Source organism: Mustelus asterias, chromosome 15 (genome assembly GCF_964213995.1).
Source record: "Mustelus asterias chromosome 15, sMusAst1.hap1.1, whole genome shotgun sequence".
Classification (NCBI taxonomy): domain Eukaryota; kingdom Metazoa; phylum Chordata; class Chondrichthyes; order Carcharhiniformes; family Triakidae; genus Mustelus; species Mustelus asterias.
The window spans coordinates 33,652,895-33,673,704 of record NC_135815.1 but is presented as its reverse complement, the minus strand read 5'-3'; the positions used below and the strand labels follow the sequence as shown (position 1 = coordinate 33,673,704).

Sequence of the window (20,810 nt, the reverse complement as noted above, 5' to 3'; positions counted from 1 at the left end):
AATCATATCAATCATATCAATGCATAACATAATAATCCAAAAGCTGATTATTTTTAGCAGAACAAATTGGGCTTAAACCAGATATGTTGGATATACTTAAAATATAGGAGGTATAATTTGTTACGAATACTGTAACTTCTGGTCTCCCAGCATCTGATTTGGGGGAATACTCTAAGGATGTGCTGGGGAATCCCTCTCAGAAGTTCCCAGGTAAACATTTGCATGGCAATTGCCCAGAAGTGCTAACTTCCTCTAGGCAAATGTGCTGTGCGAGGAACCATCTAAAAAAGTGATTTAAATTGCAAACTTCGAATAGTTCTGCCAGGGTTACACTATTAGTTACTCAGAAAAAGTTGAAAGAAATAAAGCCTCTTCTAACTTCGGCATAATAATTTTAAAGACCCAGATTGATCCCCACACAGATATCCTCCATATCCCCGACCCACGAAGGGACTCCGCACACCTCCGATTAACCACCCTCTTATGGTATTCCCCATACCCCGACTCCCTTACCTGCACAGGATTCCTCCGCACCCCCAACTTGTGGGCCAGGCTCTCATCCCCAAACCAAACCTCATATGACCCGACCCAATCTCCTGACCAACTGGAACCCCAGCCCTGACTCCCCAATATTCAACCCCACCCAACCACCAATGTCCAACCTGACCGCCAATACCCATCCCGATGTCCGACCAAACCCCACCCCCCGCAACCACCAATCCTTCTACCCCTTCCCTCCCCCCCCCCACCCACCCACCCCCAAATCCTATCTAGTTACCTCTCCATGGCCTATCAGTTTCAATGGAATCCTTAAACTAACTTGCTTTACAATGGCTAATGCAGTAAAAAAAGGTATGTCCTCCTTCACTCTGACTCTGTTAGACTTCATGGCTGGACTTCGGAGACAGCTGTGCTGCCGAGATCTCACCTGGCTTGAATCAGGAAGGTCATGCGAAACAGGAAGAAACTTAGCACAGATAATCTGACACTGATTACTACTCCAAGGAAGTTACAACCCACAATATTGCATTACAGGCATCCTTTTGTTAGCATGAGAGATAACATTTCACAGGAATAAATAAACCTCTATTATGTGGCCTTAACAGTTTAATATTCTATTGATATATGGGTAGCCTTTTAGATGACTACAGAAACATATCGTACAATGCAGTTCTTGAAGTTACAACTAACTAGTTAGATCTTGTATTTTCACGGTGGTCAATCATCATTTGAAAAGTTAATGATAATATCATTAACTTTTATAACACAAATATGAATAAATTACAAGCTTTTCAGCAAATTGTCTAGAATATTAAGCAAGCTGATTTTCATACTGAAGCAGAGCGTCTGAAAGGTATTCAAGTAAAAAAGGGACACACTTTGCACATGTAAACCAAAAATGTTCTTATTTCGCATTCGCAAAAGTTTAGTATTTATGGCCATAGATGAATGTCTATATGGGCTATCTATCTATTCCCATATAGGTTTAAAAAAAACTTCAAACACTAAACAACTTATAATGAAGAGATTGTGCAGAATCACTTGTACCTTAATCAACATGGTGACATGTCATGCATGCTTACAGCTCGTACTTACAGTTTCTAACTCTTTTAAAATTTTGTTTTCTTTCTTTTTTTTACTTCATGATCACCTGAACTACCCCTCCAGGTGCAGATGATTTTTGATTGCAAACTACAAGAAACTTGTACATATGTGGCCACCTAGTGGATAAAATATCATCTGCATATACTGTCAAATCTTATGTCATGTTTCTTTCCGTATCATAAATTACACATGGATCAGGAAAACTACTCAACTCAAACTGAATTATTCACACAGGAGGAAATCATACAAAACCCCACTCTCACCATCTGTTTTTTAAACAATTCAAATTGGACCAAATAACGCCGGTTTCCATTTGCTACATGGTTAACTAAAAAGGGGGGGCTCCAAAGAGGAGGGCAGGAATTGTGCACACACTTGGTCAGAATTACATCCTATACCATATTTGATGTCTTTCATCTTAAGGTTAAAAAAAAAGCAGACAATAGAAACTTTGCACATGCAAATAAGGGACCAAATGCTTCCTTCAAGGCATTGCTGGCTGCCTCAGGAAAACCAATCCAAAGCATCAGCTAAATATGAAAAAGTGAATAATCACCACGGTCAGCACTCTCATCACTATTGCTGGATTTTCACCCCCCCCCCCTCCCCCCCCCCCCGGCAGAGGGATCAGTGATTGCACCCATGTGGCCATCAAAGAACCCAGTAAATGCCCACTCAGATTTATGAGCTTCCTCCATGTGTGCGCTCATTTTCTTGCCAGTTGCCACAACTGCTTCATCCTCAACCAGTCCAGGCTGCCTCAACCCCCGAAGTATGTGGATGGACATTAGGGGAAGAGGATATCCCTTGAAGACATCTACAGGGCCACCATCAGAGGCACAGGGTGATACAATGAATGCCACCAGTTCAGCAGGATAACCACTAAGGAGACCATCGGGCTTCTGAAGATGAAATTCCAGTTCCTGGACCAGTCAGTTGGCACCCTTCAATACCCTCTTGCATGGGTATCAGTCATTGTGGTGGTGCTCTCCATAATGTGGGCCTTGACACATGAGGCCCTGGAAGGGGACAGCTCTTCCAAACAGGAGCAGAAGCAGGAGATGAGAGAGGAGGAGGAAGAGAAGATACATGGAGATGGTGCTGAACAGAGATGTGCCTCTACTGCACCATGAGGTAGACTCCTTTTATCATCCTCCAGAAAAGGACTTCTCTTCTCTCCCTCACGACTTCCTACATTAGATCTAGATTGACAGCAACAAAGCAAGGGGCTTCATTTTTGGGTAAGCTTAGTGCTGTTCCTGCACTCCTCATTGTACCAAGATTCATTCACCTGGCTTGATGATAATGGCAGAGTGAAGAATATCATGGACCATGAGATTGCAGATTGTGGTTGAAATAATTCTACTGCTGCCAATGTCCCTCATGGATGCCCAGTTTTGAGTTGCGAGATCTGTTGTGAATCTATCATAGTTAGCATGGTCATACTCTTACAGAAAATGATGGATGGTATTCTTAGTGTGAAGATGGGATTTTATCTCCACAAGAAGTATGAAGTGGTCATCCCTGCCAATACTATCATAGACATGTATCTGTTACAGGTACAATGGTGAGGATGGCGTCAAGTAGGTTTTCCCTCTTGTTGACTCCGCACCAACTGCCACAGGCCCAGTTTGGCAGGTGTATCCTTTGTGTTAATAAATCACTCTGGGTGATGGGTATTAAAATCTTCCACCCATGTAAGTTCTGTGCCTATGCTACCCTCTGCTTGCTGCTTGCAAAAATGTTCAACATGGGGAGATCGCAAACACCAGTTGCAGAGGTATATTAGGTGGTAATCAGTAGAAGGTTTTATTGCCCATGTTTGACCTGTTGCCGTAAACATTGTGGAATCTCCATTCCTTTATCCCCTTTACTTCCCTCTTCTGCCCAATTAATATCAGGGTAGTTGAAATCCCCCATGATTATTATTCTATGTTATTTTCCTCAATTCCCAAATTTGTCTACATATTACTTCAGCCACCTCCCTTCAACTATTAGGTGCATTTACAAGATGCACTACAGTAACTCACCAAAGCAGTTCAGCTCAATTATTCTAAGCAAGACAGATTTGAGATGGAGCCAAATCAGTATTTTCAATTGGAAATACTGATTACAAACTCACCTCAATTCAGTCCCCGGTTGCTACAGAAGTTGATTCTTAAATAAATAAACTTTTGATTATGATTATTATCTAAATAGGTTTTAGCAAGGTTTTTGACAAAGTCCCACATGGCACACTGTTCATAAAAGTAAATGTCAATGGTATCCAAAGCAAAATGGCAAGTTGGATTCAAAACTGGCTCAACAGCAGAAAGCAAAGAAAATGGTCAAAAGGTGTTTTAGTGACTGGATGGCTGTTCCCAGTGGAGTTCCACAGGGCTTAGCACTGAGTCCTTTCCTTTTTGTGGTACACATCATTAATTTAGATACAAATTTAGGAGGCATGATTAAAAAGTTTGCAGATATTGGTTGTGTGGTTGATAGTGGGAAAGAAAGCTAAAGGCTGCGTGAAGATGTCAATGGATTGGTCAGGTAGGCAGAAAAGTAGCAAATGGATTTCAGTCAGGAGAAGTGTGAAGAATATATCTGGAAAGGGCAAACGTGGCAAGGGAATGCACAGTTCTGAAAATTGTGGGGGATCGCCAAGTGGACACGGCAAGAATTTTAATAAGATCTGGCGGCTTGTGCCAAAATTGGGAGAGCTGTTCCGCTGAAGCAATGGACAACATAATAATGCCTAACAGTGGAAGCAATATACAATAGATGACCTAAGTGATCCCACAAGCAATAGATCAGATCAAAGTCCTGCAATTCTGCTATATCCAGTCTTGAATGGCGATACGCAATTAAACAATTAACCAGAGAAGGAAGCTCCACAAACATACCCATCCTCAAAGATGAGGAAGCCCAGCATATCAGAGAGCATAAGACAAGGCTGAAACATTTGCTACCATCTTGATCCAGAAGTGTTGAATGGACAATTCATCTCAGCTGTCTCCTGAGATCCTCAGAATCACAAATGCCAATCTTCAGCCAATTTGATTCACTCCATGTGAGATACAAAATGGCTGAAGGCACTAGATACTGCAAAGTCTATGAACCCTGACATCTTGGCAGTAGAATTGAAGACTTGTGCTCCAGAACTATTCCTGTCTCTAACCAAGCTGTTCCTGCATGGCTACAACAATGGCATCTACCTGACAATGTGGCAAAATCGCCTAGGTATGTCCTGTCCATAAAAAGCAGAGCGAAACCAATCCCGCCAATTATCGACCCCTCAGTCTACTCCCAATCATCTGCAAAGTTACAGAAGGTGTTATCAACAATGCTATCAAGCAACACCTACACAAGAACCTGTTCACCAATGTTCAGTTTGGGTTTTGCCAGGGCCATCGGCTCCTGACCTCAGTACAGCCTTGGTTCAAACATGGACAAAAGACCTAAGGGACCTTATCTCTTTGTAATCAAAGGGGGCCGTTTAGCTCCTTGTGTCCATCTGAATCTTCGAAAGAGCTAACCAATTAGTCCCACTCCCTAACTGTCTTCCTTTTTCCGGAGCCAAAGTTTCCCCTGTCCACTGTGGTTGACTGGGCCCTCAACTGTGTCCAACCTATCTCCTGCACTTCTGCCCTGTCTCCTCTGATAGGGTCCCCATTGTCCTCACTTCTCACCCAAACAGCTTCTGCATTCAAAGGATCATCCTCCACCATTACTGCCAATTCCAGCATGATGCCACAACCAAACATAGCTTCCTCTCAACAACCCCGTCAGCATTCCATAGGGACTGTTCACTCTGTGACACCCTGGTCCACTCCTCTATCAGCCCCAACTCTTCGTTCCCTTCCCACAGCACCTTCCCAGGCAATCACAGAAGATGTAACACCTTCCGCTTCAGCTCCTCCTTGGTCACCATCCAAACATTCTTTTCAGGTGAAACAATGATTTACTTGCATCTCCTTTAATTTAGTCCACTGTATTTGCTGTTCACATCGCAGTCTCTGCTACATTGGGGAGACTAAGTGCAGATTGGATGACCGCTTTGCAGAACATCTTCACTCAGTCCACAAGCATGACTTCGACCTTCCTGTTGCTTACCATTTCAACTCACCGTCTTGTTTTTATGCCCATATTTCCACTTCCAGTGAAGCCCAATGCAGGATGGAGAAATAGCACCTCATCTTTGATTGGGCACTTAATGCCTTCTGGACTTAACACTGATTTCAACAATTTCAGACCATAAACTCTCTATTTCAATTGTCTTTTGAGCATTTTTTTCCCCCAACTCCCCTCCTACCACAGGAACATCTGTAACTTGTTCTTATGTTTGCTTTCACAGATTGCTGAATTTTGTTCTGCTACTAATGCATTCTGCTATCTAATCTTTATGCACCTTTATTAGCACCTTCTTTAATCTTTAGCACTACCATTAAAATTCTCTTTGTCTTATGTCCATGATATTTTTGTCAATTCACTACTTAGCTCCCACCTTTCCCTGACCTTCTATTTTGCTCCACCCCATCTTCAACAGTATAAAACCATCACAGGGGCGATTCTCCTAGCCTGTTGCGCTGGGAGATATCAGCGGAGGCCATTTTGTGGGCTTCCCACGGGGCGCCACAGCCTCAGCGAGTCTTCATGGCTAAGATTTCCAGAGCAATCAGCTCTGTGCCGGAAATTGGCACGGCTGATTACCATATGAAAATCAGGATTTAAATTTCATTAGCAGGCCTGGGACTGAATTCTCTGGGCCCATTAGCGTCTCCCCCACCACGGGGAGTGGTTCACTCCAGTGGGATTTACAACTGCTCCCCACTAACGGGGAAAAGATGGGCGACCCCGCTGGGGAGAACAAAGGCCATTGAGGCCCCCCCAGGAGGTCAAAGTGGGGATGTCGGTCGGGCACTACCCAAAGGGAAAACTGGCACTGCCCAAAGGGCACCTTGGCACTGCCCACCAGGCATCAGGCAGTGCCAAGGGAGTGGAGGCAGAGGGGGGGGCCTATTGGGTGGGTGATCAGCAGGGTCCTACTGCCACTTTGCACAGGGGTCACAGACAGAGAGAGGGAAGAGGGTTGGGGCTGCCGGGAGGGTAGCAGCAGAAATCAGTAGATTAGGACTGGCTGGGGAGAGGGACATCGGGGCTTGCCCCGGCGAGGTCCAGCAATCTAGGGGGGGTGGGGGGCTCTGCAAGGTCAGTGATGGGTAGGTTGCGGGGCTGGCCAGCGATCGGGAGGCCGCCAACGGGATGTCACTGCGCATGCGCTGATCTCCGTGCTGAAGATCGGCGCATGCGTAATGGCCCACTCAGCACTATGCTGCCAGCCTCTTGTGTGGGAATAAGCTCCGTCCCCTGATTTTCAGAGGGAATCCCACTAGGGTACTCTGTGATGCACAGTGTGTCGGAGGTTCGCTCTGGAAATCACGCTGAAAAAAACAGTGGGAGTTATTCCCATTTTCCCACAAATTAGGGACTTAGAATTTTTTTGGGAGAATCCCGGCCCACATTTTTACTTCTCTTCAGCTCTGAAGACTCATACAGACTCAAAACCTCTGATTCTCTCTCGGCAAATGCTATCAGATCTGCTGAGATTTTCCAGAATTTTCTCTTTTATTTCCACTCCTCTACTTTTCCTCACAGCCTGTATCTTTTTCTATTTTCAAGCATGTATATTCAATTAGCTTTTGGAATTTCCTCTGTTTGATCACCATCTTCAATTTCACGATGAGGGATTAATAGTGAGTGACAAAGAGATGAGGTGAAAGTGACTGTCCTTGGTATCAAGGCAGAATTTGGCAAAATTGAACCATTGAGAATCAGGAGTAAAACTTTCCATTCCCAGGAAACTCTCCCAGGACATATCTGCAGGAGTTCCTTAGGGTTGTGTCCTAGGCCAAACCATTTTAAGCTGCTTCATCATTGATGTTCCTTCCATCATAAGATCAAAAGTGGGGCTGTTCACTAATGATTAGTATTCAGTACCAATCATGACTCCAGATACTAAAGCATTCCTTGTCCATGTGCAACAAGACCTTGACAACATTCAGTTTGTTAAGCGGGAAGTAACATTCGTACCACACACACAAGTGCCAGGCAATGATCCCTGATGTGTTGTTGGTGTTACCCATGATGTATACTGCTTGAACACCACGTTGTATTTCTGTATGGATAAAGACAGGATTTTCACATGCAACAGGGGTTTACTGGGTAAGAAGAAACCTCAAAATGGCAGTGGACTGGGTTGCTGCTAAGGGTTGTTTTAGTCACAGCATCATGCTGCGGGTTGGGATGGGTCAGGAGGACAGATTTCTCACTGGCCGGGAGTCCGAAGATTTGCAAGGCACCCAATTTTCTTTTTTTTAGAAAACTTCCTCCAAGTTCTTCCTTTTATTTTGTTTTTCTTTCCTTTTGTTATGCTCCGTACTCAGGATGCCACATGGGGAGGACACCGAGTTGGAGTTCAGGCTAGGGACAAAATGCACAACGGAGTTTCTGCCTGACTGGAATTAATTTTTTTAATGGTTCACAGGTCTGGCTCGCCTGGAACTTTAAAAGGATGTTATCTCATCCTGCAGGCTGCTGGCTGTTGGTTCTGCTTTGTTGAAGCTGATCTTCCACAGGAATTCAGTGGAGACTTTTACTTGAACTTAACCTCTGCCTTTTTCTGCTGCCAAACTCTCATGTTTCTGGAACTTCTCAGCTGATATTTTTCAGCATCTTGCTTCTCGAGTGAGATTTTTTCAGTGCAGAATCGTTGCTGGTGCTCTTTTCTTGGGAGTTCTTCAGTCTTTTAGAAAGGATGTGGATTTTTATCCCCTGCCGCCACCATGATCTATTCTGTTGTCATTACTTGAGACGTGTACTGCTTGGACACCATGCAACAATCTTGTTGAAGTTTTAAAGTAGTATTTATTAACATAACTGAGCTTTGTACATATTTATGGTAGAGGGTAAAGATATGGAGATGACCCCATGCTAGATCCTTACATGTTGCTACCAATCTCTAGACTGACCTTAGCTCTAGGTGATGTGCCTTCTTACATCATCACATGGACAATACTGTACTCAGTTCCATGTCAACCTTTTAGGTAGCATATCCTTCTACTACAATCATCTCCTCGTGATGTTCAACGGCATTGCCATAGTTGAATCCTCCACCATCAACATTTTGGGGGGACACTACTGACCAGCAACTGAACTGGACTAGCCATATAAATATTGTGGCTACAAGAGCAGGTCAGAGGCTTGGAATTCTGCAGCGAGTAACTCGCCTCCCGACTCCCCAAAGCTGGCTCACCATCTATGAGGTACAAGTCAATAGTGTGATGGAATTTTCTCCATTTACCTGGTTTAAGTGCAGCTCCAACAACACTCAAGAAGCTCAATATCGTCCAGGACAAAGCAATTCGCTTCAGCAGCACCCAATCCCTCATATTAAACATTCAATCCCTTCACGACTGATGCACAATAGCTGCAATGTGTACAAGATGCACTGCAGCAACTCACCAAGCCTTCTTCAACAACACCTTCCAAACTCAAGACCTCTACTATCTAAAAGGACAAGAGGACAGCAGGGGCTTGGAGCACCATTATCTGCAAATTCCCTCCAAACCACACACCATCTTGATTTGGAAATACATTGCCGTACCTTCACTGCTGCTGGGTCAAAATCCTGGAACTCCCTCCCTAACAGTACCTACTGTTAGGGATGTACCTACAGTACATGGACTGCAGCGGTTCAAGAAGGTGGCTCACCACCACCTTCTCAAGGGCAACTAAGGACAAGCTACAAAATGTTGGCCTAGCCAGTGACGCCAATGAATTAATACAGAAATTAGTTAAATGGCCTCCTATGGTGCTGTAATTTTTTTTTGATTCGATACAAGTAATGTTTACTATTTCACTGAACATGGAACTAGAAACATAAAAAGGACTAAATCAAAAGCACATTCTATGTTTTGGATTTAATCTCTCCTTAATCCCTCATAATGAAATTGAAGATGGGAATCAAAAAGCAGAAATTCCAAAACGTAACTGGATATATACTTAAAAAGAAAAAAAAAGACAGGCCCTGAGGAAATGTAGGGAAGAGGGGCTAATTGGACCATGCTTTCAAACAGCCAGCATTTTCACAAGAAGCCAAATGGCCTCTTTCAATGCTACATGATTCTACAATCTGATTAATTTAAACCCAGTCTGGTGCAAACCAGACAGCTGAACAGTTAAAATCATCTGGTGCACTTGCTCTCCAATGCCCTACTCTCTGCAAAAATAGGTGGGATGCTTCTTTAAGTCTGCAGATCGAAATCAGGTGACAAAATTGGACTCAACAGTTATTTTACCCAAGGGCCCAAGCAGTGAAGCATTTGTGGCTTTCCTATCAGATTAGACTGGCAGAATGAGGAGCCAGAGTCAAGAGAGGTCAAAGATGCACATTTAACTAACATTTTTCTACTGTCCTTGTGTGGCTAGGAGGAGCAAGGATGATCATCTGGGCCACAACAGAAGTTTAGGTCTCTGCTGATCATTAGGCCCACCTCCCACCCAGACCTCACCCCACTTCCCCAAAAACTCCATTCCTACAACTCACCTGATCACCTGGAACTATTCCTTTAGTTCCTCGCAGTGGTCTCAACTAACCAAACAGAGCACTCCTGACTGCTGGTCAACAGCCACTTCCCACAGGTTTCAGCCTGGCAACTATACATCATACAAATGAGGACCAGGAGCTAAAATAACCTGGGCCTCTCCTACTAATAACAGCTCAGTTTACCAACTGTCTTGAGCCCTGCCTGTCTGATTCCCACTATCAAGTTCCTATTAAGGTTAAAGTTGCTGAACAAAGGTGCAGGATTACTCACTAAAATCTGAAAAGTCACAAATTAGTTCTCTAAATTTAAATTAGCACTGATTCAATCAAAGTAACTTTATAATCGCAATTCTGATTCAGACAGAATAAGTTTTATTAAATACACTTCATGTCTAATAATTTACCACAAAGCATTCCTCAAAAAAGAAATACCAAACATTTTAAGTGCTATATGAGAAGGAACCAGTTTAAAAAGTAATAGAAATATAAAATAAGCATTATTTTTAAATGTCATTAACAAAATATGTATAGGATATCATTGTATGTATAATATATTTTACATATGTAAAAGTGCATTATATATACATATTTTTAAATAAACAGTAGCTAATATTAACTAATATCACACACCGATGCACAGGTCAATTTTGCTTTCATTCTTTATAGAGATGGAAAAGTAATTTGTAGCGAAATAATATACATTTGGCACATATATAATATAACTGAGTTATACAATAAGAAACCTAGTCATCATTTGCGTTAGGTAACTGCAGGTGTTCTACACTTGGCTGATCATGAGTAGAAAATTGCACCTGAAGCAGGTAATATCTCAATATCCATAGCATTTTCAGTTTTAGCTAGAGCTGTGTGAAATCATCTTACCTTCATCTGCAGATGCCTCACTGCTGTATCCATCATATTCTGCTGATAGAGGACTATATTTGAGTCTGGATTCCCACATGTACCCTTTCTGATGGTGTCTGCTGTCTGATGCTGCACCAGAGGCGATCTGTGTTTTGGACAATGCCTCGTGGTATTTGCCAAGCACCTCATCTTCACTGTCTGATGAGGAACCATGGTGGTCTCCATCACCATAGCTGTTATCTGGTCAACACAACAATGACAGTAAGCATCAGACACCAACCCCAGACACATCAGAATGATGAAGAAGAATAAGTCATCTGCCTATTATGATATTTGTTATTTAATGTCTCAAGGTGTTATCCCATTTGTTTTTTTAATGCATCTTTTTAACAGATTTGATTAGCTCATTTGAGAAATACTTCAGACACTAATAACAATAATCATATTTGTGGCTTTGATTAGGAATATATTGGAAGTGAATTTCCATGGGATTCCTTTGCTCATTTGTTATAACTTCAATAGATGAGCTGCAGAAACCCTGGAAAAATGGCTGCAAATACAGCAAATTCCTCCTATTCCTCAGTGACATCATCTAAAGACATGGCATGAGGTGCCATACTCTCAACCATTTTGCTGGTCAGCTCCACTATTTCTATACTATCATGTGCTATTGTGACATTCTATTCTGAATGAGTTCCAACTTTCACCAGTTAAAGTTTGGGAAGACTGAAGCATCATCTTCAGCTATCAAGCCACAAACTCTGTATCCTTGCCATTAATTCCACCTCCTTCTGAGCCATGGTCTCAAGTTGAAATCGACTGTTCTCATCTTCAGTGTCCTATTTGGCCCAAGTTGAGGTTTTGATTCCATCTTCTCGACATTACTAAGACTACCTACTTCCATTTTCATAACATTGCTTGCCTTCATCCCTGCTCAGACAAAGTGCTGCCAAAGCCTCAGTCCATGCATTTGTCACCTCCAGACTCAAACTCTTCCAATGATCTCCTCGTCAACCTCACATCCCACGTTCCAAAAGATTCAACTCATTCAAAACATTTCCGCCTACTTTCTAATCTCACTCACCATCATCTCTTTGTCACGAACTTACATTGGCTCCTGTTCCCCAGTGCCTCAAATTTAAAATTCTCATCTTTGTATTCCCTTATGAACATTCTGGTGAAAGGTCATCAATCTGAAATGGCAACTGTTTCAATCTCTCCATGGATATTATCTAACGTGCTGAGTGGTTCCAGCATTTCCTGTTTTTATTTCATTAAACAGCTTCCCAAACTCTCCTCTCAAATGTGCAGATCAGAAACAGCAATAAAAAAGTGTGCACTTTTATGTTGTTTTCTTCATTGTTCTTGACTCAAAATTGTCATTAAACATTTACGCACTTAACGTGCTGGTGAATGCTGAACAGCATCGTCAGAACTGCAATCATTTGATTAATGGTAAGGAACCTTGCCCATTGCCGATGGTAATCAGGAAATTGCAGGTGCATTGTCCACAATTGTCCACATGGATAAAAATTCACAAGCAGAGATTTTATAATATGACAATATGTGCAGACAGTGGATAAGATTCTTTGTCACCAGCATATCATCAAAAATTTAGATTGAGAATTAACCTCAAAATGCTGTACAGTTAACTAATTAAAGACAATTAACAACCCATAAATAACATTATTTTAATTTCGATGTCAGATGATGCAAATTAAAAATATTACAATTAAGAAAGTTTTCTTTCAATAATGGCGAATTGCTATTCAATGATCTGTACAACTGAACTGTCTCGACATCAAGAGAACTCCCCGATCATCTCTAAATAGTGCCATAGTAAAAGTAGAACAAGGATTTTTTGAATAATGACAAGGACAGTCTGTGACTAACATATTTTAGTATGATGAACATAGAAAGCAAAATAATTAAAATTCACCTGTTCCAATGCTTTAAACAAGAAGGTTGTGGGTTCAAATTCCTCCAGGAATTTGAGCATGTCATTTAGGCAGACACTTCAAGAACTACACAAGACGTGTAAAATCATTGATAGTGATTTCCTTTGAACTACATGTTCAAAAAAAAAGGCCGTACCTACTTGTTTAGGATCACATGGCACCATTTGGAGAAGAGTAGATTATCCTGGGTGACAATAACCACTCAATTTAGACCATCAAAATAAGTTAACTGACCATTGTTTGTGGATGGTATGGTGCACAACTTATTGTTGCATTTGCCTGCATAACAATTGACAACACTTCAAAACCAATTTCTTGATTACAAAATGTTGTTGGATGCTTTTTAGGATACGGAAGGTGCTGTATAAGTGCAAGTTCTTAAATTTAAGGAAAAACTGTTAAAAGTATAGATCACCTTATAAACAGGTTTCCTGAAGAGGATGAAGCTCCTGTTTTCGCTATAAAGCAGATGCAGGTATGAAATTGTGAAATACGCTTGCAGCAAAATTAGCAAAGACAGGAATTTCACTGAATATAACAAAATTAAAAATCCTCAAGTGAAACTAGATAGAGGAAAATACCGTGCCCAAGGAAATGTTTCATTGGTTTGAAAAAACATGCATCCAAAGAAGTTAATACTATATGAATTGATTTCTTTCAACAAGAAAATAATTTGGAAGCAAATTGTCAATGACACTGGTCAGTGTCTTCATAGATAAACAAGTGCTTTACAAAGCAGGATCCTTCCTATGGTGCTGATCCCTTGAAATATGGGGGGGGCAATGGACCAGGTGGGAATTGGTGAGATTGGGTTCAACGCTGGTCTTGCACTGTGCCTGATTTTGCTCTTCATTAAAGTAATGGAGTTTAATATCAGGTGGGTGTAAATCTAGTGTTCTACCTATTCCTGCCAGTTTTCCACCAGACATGCAAGGATAAAATGTCTCCCACATCCCTGGAAAACAACCAGTTATGGTTGAATAATGCAGATTGTAATGTTAGAATGGTGCCCTGAAGTTTCAGTACATTCCCTTAAAGGTTTAGTGAAAAGACTTTACAGAGAGTTTTCATCTCAGAGTTTTGGACTTGGTCATCCCTTGTAGATGATTATTTTTGTCAGTCAGAGTCCATGATAGCACAAATTGTACAGGATCAGTGGAAAGAAGGGGCTTGTTTTTCTTGTTTATATTGAACTTCACATTTTTTACTTTGTGTGTTTACCTCAAAAGTTACCAACACCATGCATGAATTGTATTTTGTTCCTTATTGTAGCAAACAATGCCACCTAATATTTTCTTGAAGTAGCACTCAGAATTGTAATTATTCTGGTATACTTGCTACTGGAGTAGTCTTAGAAGTCAAAGTCCTCATGTGCCAAATCTGTAACATGCATCCTATATATATATATTTATGACGACAGTATGCAGTTCTTTATTAATAATCTATTATTTATCACAATGTAACAGGATTTGATGTCAAATGTTACACTAAAAAAAATTTGTTTCTGCATGAAAAACCTTTTACCCCCTGTGAAGATTAAATAGTGCTTGTCATTTCTACTCTTAAGTGATAACTAGGAATCAAAGGACACAAATTACAGAGTAATTTGAGAAAGTGACATTAATACCTATTTGATATCCATATTCAGTGGATTTCTGTTTCTGTTCTAAACTCATGTAGCTCTATTGCCACTAAAAAGAATAGTGGTTACTAGTAATTAATGACAAATGGGACTATCTTTAAAAACTTAAAGACTGAAATGGTATCATTAATTTGAGAATGACATTCAAACAGTAATATGCTGCTTAAATTACTCTGTGTTATAGACTCAAGATCAGAGGTTTAACTGAAAGGTTAGAAAAACACCTTAGAAAAAATCATGCTTTTAATAGCAAAAACATGAAGCAAAGGAAAAATCAATACTGATTGGTTGCATAAGTACTATAGTATTTTCTTAGTGAATATCACTTGAACTAGGATTGCAAAATGTATTACAAATAGCAAGTATGACAGTTATCTACTAATATCTGATAGTTTGCCCTTTGAGTGGTGACCTGTGCACAAGGATTCACATGAACATTCTGAGCCCCAAATTTCACGCCTCCCCCAATTGCTTTTTAGGGAAGTGAGTTTGTTTTAAATATGCAACACTCGATAAATCATAAGTTTTCTAGGGTGAAGACAATGCAAAAATTTGAGGGTGTCAATTTGGTAAGCTTTTTAATCCCTTTAAAAGTTTATCACAAAGTAGTGTTAGCAGACAAAAGGAACTACAAATAACAGAATGTCTTAAGTACAAAATGTGGAAACATAAAGAGATCTCTCGGCATCTAAAAAGACAAAGGTAGGTTAAATTTGAGGTAAAATCCTGCATCAAAATTGGAAAGGGAAGATTGATGCGTCCCTGTATAGGACTTAATAAAATAAAGAGCAAAGCTAAGAACAACATGGAAGACGTGAGTAACAGACAATAAGTATGCACACAAATAAACTGCTTTATTAGCCTGTAAATTTTCTTCTTTAAACAAATTGGAAAGGTGTGAAAATGCTGGATTATATTCAAAATCAAATTAAGCAGGCTAAGTAAAGACAGATGTGAGCAAAATGTGATGTATCAATGAGAAAACTGAGGAAAAAACTGGAGAAATGGTTGAAGTTGAAGCTGCTGAAATCAGTGCTCAGATCGGGTGGTTGTAGAGTACTCCAGAGGAAAATTAAATACTCTTTGTTCTTTGAGATCTCTGTTGAGCAATTTAGAAGGAATGATCGAAATGTTGATAACTTGATGAACTGAAAGGGTAACCCATGTGGAGATCAGAAGCATTCTCAAGAATAGATCAGAGAAATTCACATACTATCTTGAAAAAGATGACCTTCCTGGCAAGATTATGGTCTTCGGTGTCAGGGGTACAAAAGAGAAAATTCAGGGAATCAAATATACATAATTAAAAATATTGCACATAACAAACACATCACCTATAAAATGTACATTAAAGTCCCCATGGCATGAAAAATACTGTTAGCCGTGTTGATTAACTCAAATGTAGACAGATACAATGGGCTGTCAATTGTAAATGCCAGTAACCATAAATAAAGAGCTCACATGAAACCAAATAATTCAATCATTCAATTTATTTCCAAACAGGTACGAGCAGCCACCAGCCACAAATCAATCACATTGCTCAAGTTATTTTTCTCAAATCAATTTCCACTGACATTTTACATTCCAGTGACATTATAGTTATATTGAATGCAAAAATTAAATCGTTTGAAAAATCTTGCTCATATCTGAAAATCAAGGTTTGAGAAGTCTCCAAAAACTACCTTCACACAATCCAGTTCCTCTAATTAACTTATAACCCGTGTGGTTTTGTGTTCCGTCATGTCCTCCATACCGACCCAGTTAGAATTTGCAGGGTGCCAATACAGAAGTATGTGCCAATTTTCTTCAGTGATATCATAAAGAAAAATATATGCCAACTAAAAGAGAACATCACATTGCTTGATCAGGTATGATCATGTCATGATGTTTCAGTTACTGTTACTCAAGAACAGATTGTGAAAAGGCTACAATTGAACTGTACAGTTTAAAAACAATGTCTATTTAATAGAGCTGAATGGGGAGTTTACATGCTAATACAAAGTAGATAGCTTTGCAATGAGTTTCCGTGCTAATACAAAGTAGAAGGCTTTGCACTGAATACTAGCTAAATCTCAATAACATTGCCACCTACAGGTATAACATGTATACTGCACATGTATGTTGGCATTTTTAAAATTAGTTGTATCCATGAGAACATCATGGGCGCGATCTCACCGGCTCGCCACACTGATTGACCCGGCGTGGTGAGTTGGTAAGATAGCATGGGAGGCCAAAAATCCGATTCACACCCTATCCTCCCGGCCCCTTTTTACCAATGAGACAGGCTTGGGCGCGAAGCCTACTCACATAAAAATTACTAAATTTAAAAGTACTCGCCTAGTTTGGCATGGCTGCTTCTGCCTTCACCGGCGGAGAATCACTACTGCTCTGCAGTAGCAGAGACCAGTCGCCATGGCCATGCCAAGGAAATCGGAAGCCACGGAAGCCTCCGGGTGGCAGGGGGAATTGAAGCCAGTGTCTATTGGGCAATGCCAGCCTGGCAGTGCCCACATGGCACCCTGGCAGTGCCCGCCTGGGCACCATAAGTGTGCTAGGTACAGCGCCAAGTGGGTAGGGCCTGAGTGGGGGTGGGACTATGACGGGAATGGTGAGCTTATGCAGGAAGGGGTGCTCTGCAAGGGGGTGGTCGACAGGGGGAGCTCTGACAAGAGGCCGTGCAGGGGGAGCGTACGGAGGAGGGTGGGGTGCCTGTGGAAGGAGGAAGGAGTTGTGTCGCAGAGGGGGCATGTCGGTGGATCCGTCAGGGGCTTCATTGGCCTGTGTTGGTGTGAAGGAGTGATAATGCCGCCAATGATTAGGGGGGGTCCGATGTCCGTGGGGTGGGGGGGGGGGGTCTCCTGGTTAGTTAGGAGATTGAGGCGCCCAAGCTGATCTTCTACCTCAACTCACTTCCCCATCCATTATCACTGCCCCTCAATTTCCTGAGAGACCAAAACTCTATGCCAGCCTTGAATATACTCACTTTTAGAGCAGCCACAAGCCTCTGGGGTTGAGCATTCCAAAGATTCGCAATCCTCTGAGTGAAGAAATTTCTCTCCATCTCTAACTTAAATGATTGATTCCTTATACTGAGACTGTGCCCCCATGTTCTAGATTCCCCAATGAGAGGAAACGTCCACCCTGCCAAGTCCCTTCAAAATATTGCATGTTTCAATGAGATCACCCCTCATTATTCCAAGTCCCAGAAAGAATGGACCCAATTTGTCATCACAGAACCAACCCTCTCATCTCTGGAACACCGAACCAACTCTGAGTCAAGTTTATCCTTCCTTAGATACGTATCATTTACAGTACCTCAGGTATGGTATCACCAAAGCCCTCTACAACTGTAGGACTCCTTCTTTGTTCTGGTATTCCAAATCCTTGCAATAAAGACCTACATGTTATTTTCCTTCCTTATTGCTTGCATGCTATCTTTGTCTTTCTTGTATGTGTATAACCAAGTTTCTGTGAACATCAACATTTACAAGTTCCACATCTTTTAAAAAAATACTTTGCTTTTCTATTATTAGTACTAAAGTGAACATTCCCACATTTCCCCAAATTATGCCCACTCAAATTGTTTATATCTCTTTGTAGTCTGTGTTCTCTTCACAGCTTACATTCCTGTCAAGCTTTGTATCATCAACAATCTTGGCTGCACTGTTCTGTGTTTCTTTGTTTATGTCATTAGCATAGATGGCAAATCAGAGAATCTCCATAGTACAGAAGGAGGCGTAGAAGGTCTGCAGAGAGATTTGGACAGGCTGAGTGAGTGGGCGAGGATCTGGCAGATGGAGTATAACATTAACAAATGGTTATTCACTTTGGAAGAAATAATAGCAAATTGGATTATTATCTAAATGGAAAGAAATTACAACATGCTACTGTGCAAAGGGACCTGGGGGTCCTTGTGCATGAGACGCAAAAACCCAGTCTGCAGGTGCAACAGGTGATCAAGAAGGCAAATGGGATGTTGGCCTATATCTCAAGGGGGATAGGATATAAAAGCAGAGATGTCTTGCTGCATCTGTACAGGGCATTGGTGAGGCCGCAGCTGGAATACTGTGTGCAGTATTGGTCCCCTTATTTGTGGAAGGATATATTGGCCTTGGAGGGAGTGCAGAGAAGGTTCACCAGGTTGATACCAGAGATGAGGGGTGTTGATGATGAGGAGAGACTGAGCAGATTGGGTTTGTATTCGTTGGAATTTAGAAGGCTGAGGGGGGATCTTATAGAGACCTATAAGATAATGAAGGGGTTGGATAGGGTAGAGGTGGAGAGATCCTTTCCACTTAGAAAGGAAACTAGAACTGGAGGGCACAGCCTCAAAATAAAGGGGGGTCAGTTTAGGACAGAGTTGAGGAGGAACTTCTTCTCTCAGAGGGTGGTGAATCTCTGGAATTCTCTGCCCACTGAAGTGGTGGAGGCTACCTCGTTGAATATGTTTAAATCATGGATAGATGGATTCCTGATCGGTAAGGGAATTAGGGGTTATAGGGATCAGGCGGGTAAGTGGAACTGATCCACTTCAGATCAGCCATGATCTTACTGAATGGCGGGGCAGGCTCGAGGGGCTAGATGGCCTACTCCTGCTCCTATTTCTTATGTTCTTATGTTCATTCAGCTCATCGAGTCTGTACTGAACACAATCACACCCAGGCCCTACTCCCATAACCCCATTTACCCTGCTAGTCTCCCTGACACTAGGGTAAATTTAGCATGGCCAATCAACCTAACCTGCACATCTTTGGACTGTGGAAGGAAACCAGAGCACCCAGGGGAAACCCAGGCAGACACGGGAAGAAAATGCAAACTCCACACAGACAGTTGGAGTCTGAGGCTGGAATTGAACCTGGGACCCTGGTGGATCAGACACAGTTTTACAAAAAGGAAATCATGTCTGACCAACTTATTAGAATTTTTTGAGGATGTACTAATAGAGTAGATAATGGGGAGCCAATAGATGTGGTATACATAGATTTCCAAAAAACATCCAATAATTAATACATAGGAGGATGAATTTTAAGAGGTGCCACGATCCCGGCCTGCCTCAGCTAAAAGCCAGGTGGGAGCCCACCTATTTTATTAGTACAGCCTCAAAAAATTCTAATTTGTATAACTGTGTTGACTCTGTTTGATCCACCATGATTTTGAGTGCATTATTAAGACAACCTTAATAATACTCTTCAGAATTTTCCCAGCGGGAATAAGGCCTGGATGGGATTGTGGTCGATGGGCCAAATGGCCTCCTTCTGCACTGTAGGGATTCTATGATTCTATGACCATTGGTGCTGTGAGGCAGCAGTGCTAACCATTGTGCTGCCAAATGACTGATCCTTGTGACATTCCACTAGTTAGAGCCTGCTAACTTGAAAATTGCCTGTTTATCCTTATTCTCTGTTTCCTGTTCATCAGCCAAACTCCTAACCTGGCTAATACATTACCCTCTACTTCTTGGGCTGGATGAAATGCTCCCCTGATGATGGGTTTGAAGGCATGTAAAATTGAATGGGTGATCTTTCTCTTGCCTATCCAGCCACCCTGACCTGGCTTAAATTTACAGAGGGCAGGGGAAATATTGAACACCACCCCCAACACTTGTGCCTATTGAGATTCCCAATTAAGGGCCTCATTCAGCAACAGCTGGTATTTTGTCTACAGTGAAGGGAGGCCCATGGCATGAGGGAAAGCCAGCAACTATAGCTGCATGTGCTGGTGTAGGGGGGGGGGGGGGGGGGGGGGGATTTTTTTTTTTTTTTGCAGGCCCCCTGTCCCATGGGAGGTACCCTTCCAAAGATCATCTCACCCCTTAATGCTCCAGTCAAGCCTCTTGAATCTGGCCCCCCATCTCCAATGCTTCCTCACCTCCCCCTAGCCAAGACCCCTAATCTTGGATTTACCTGGGCTCTTCGGCATTGTGGGACTGCCTGCAAATTCAGCTGTGACCACCAGTCCCAGCTGGAACTGCTGGGACTACAGAGTTGCTGGCCACCCGACTGGCCAACAGCTCACTAAGGCTGGACTTCCTGCCGAGAAAGGGGCAAAAGTCTCGCCTGAAAGAAACTAACATTGCTCCTAACCTTAAGTTGCTGCAGGGTAGCATCAAGATCATAGGTGGGCTCCCACCTGGCTTTTTAGCTGAGGCAGGCCG

The 20,810-nt window shown here is 42.0% G+C and overlaps 1 protein-coding gene across 1 annotated transcript in view; it reads right to left on the bottom strand.

Annotated features, from left to right (window-relative positions):
- The window catches only part of LOC144504451 (synaptotagmin-14-like), a 184,793-nt gene that overhangs the window by 116,363 nt on the left and 47,620 nt on the right, over positions 1-20,810 (bottom strand). The window contains exon 4 of the mRNA XM_078229730.1: positions 11,075-11,296. Coding sequence (XP_078085856.1) covers positions 11,075-11,296 — 222 coding nt within the window. The remainder of the gene's footprint in view (positions 1-11,074; positions 11,297-20,810) is intronic.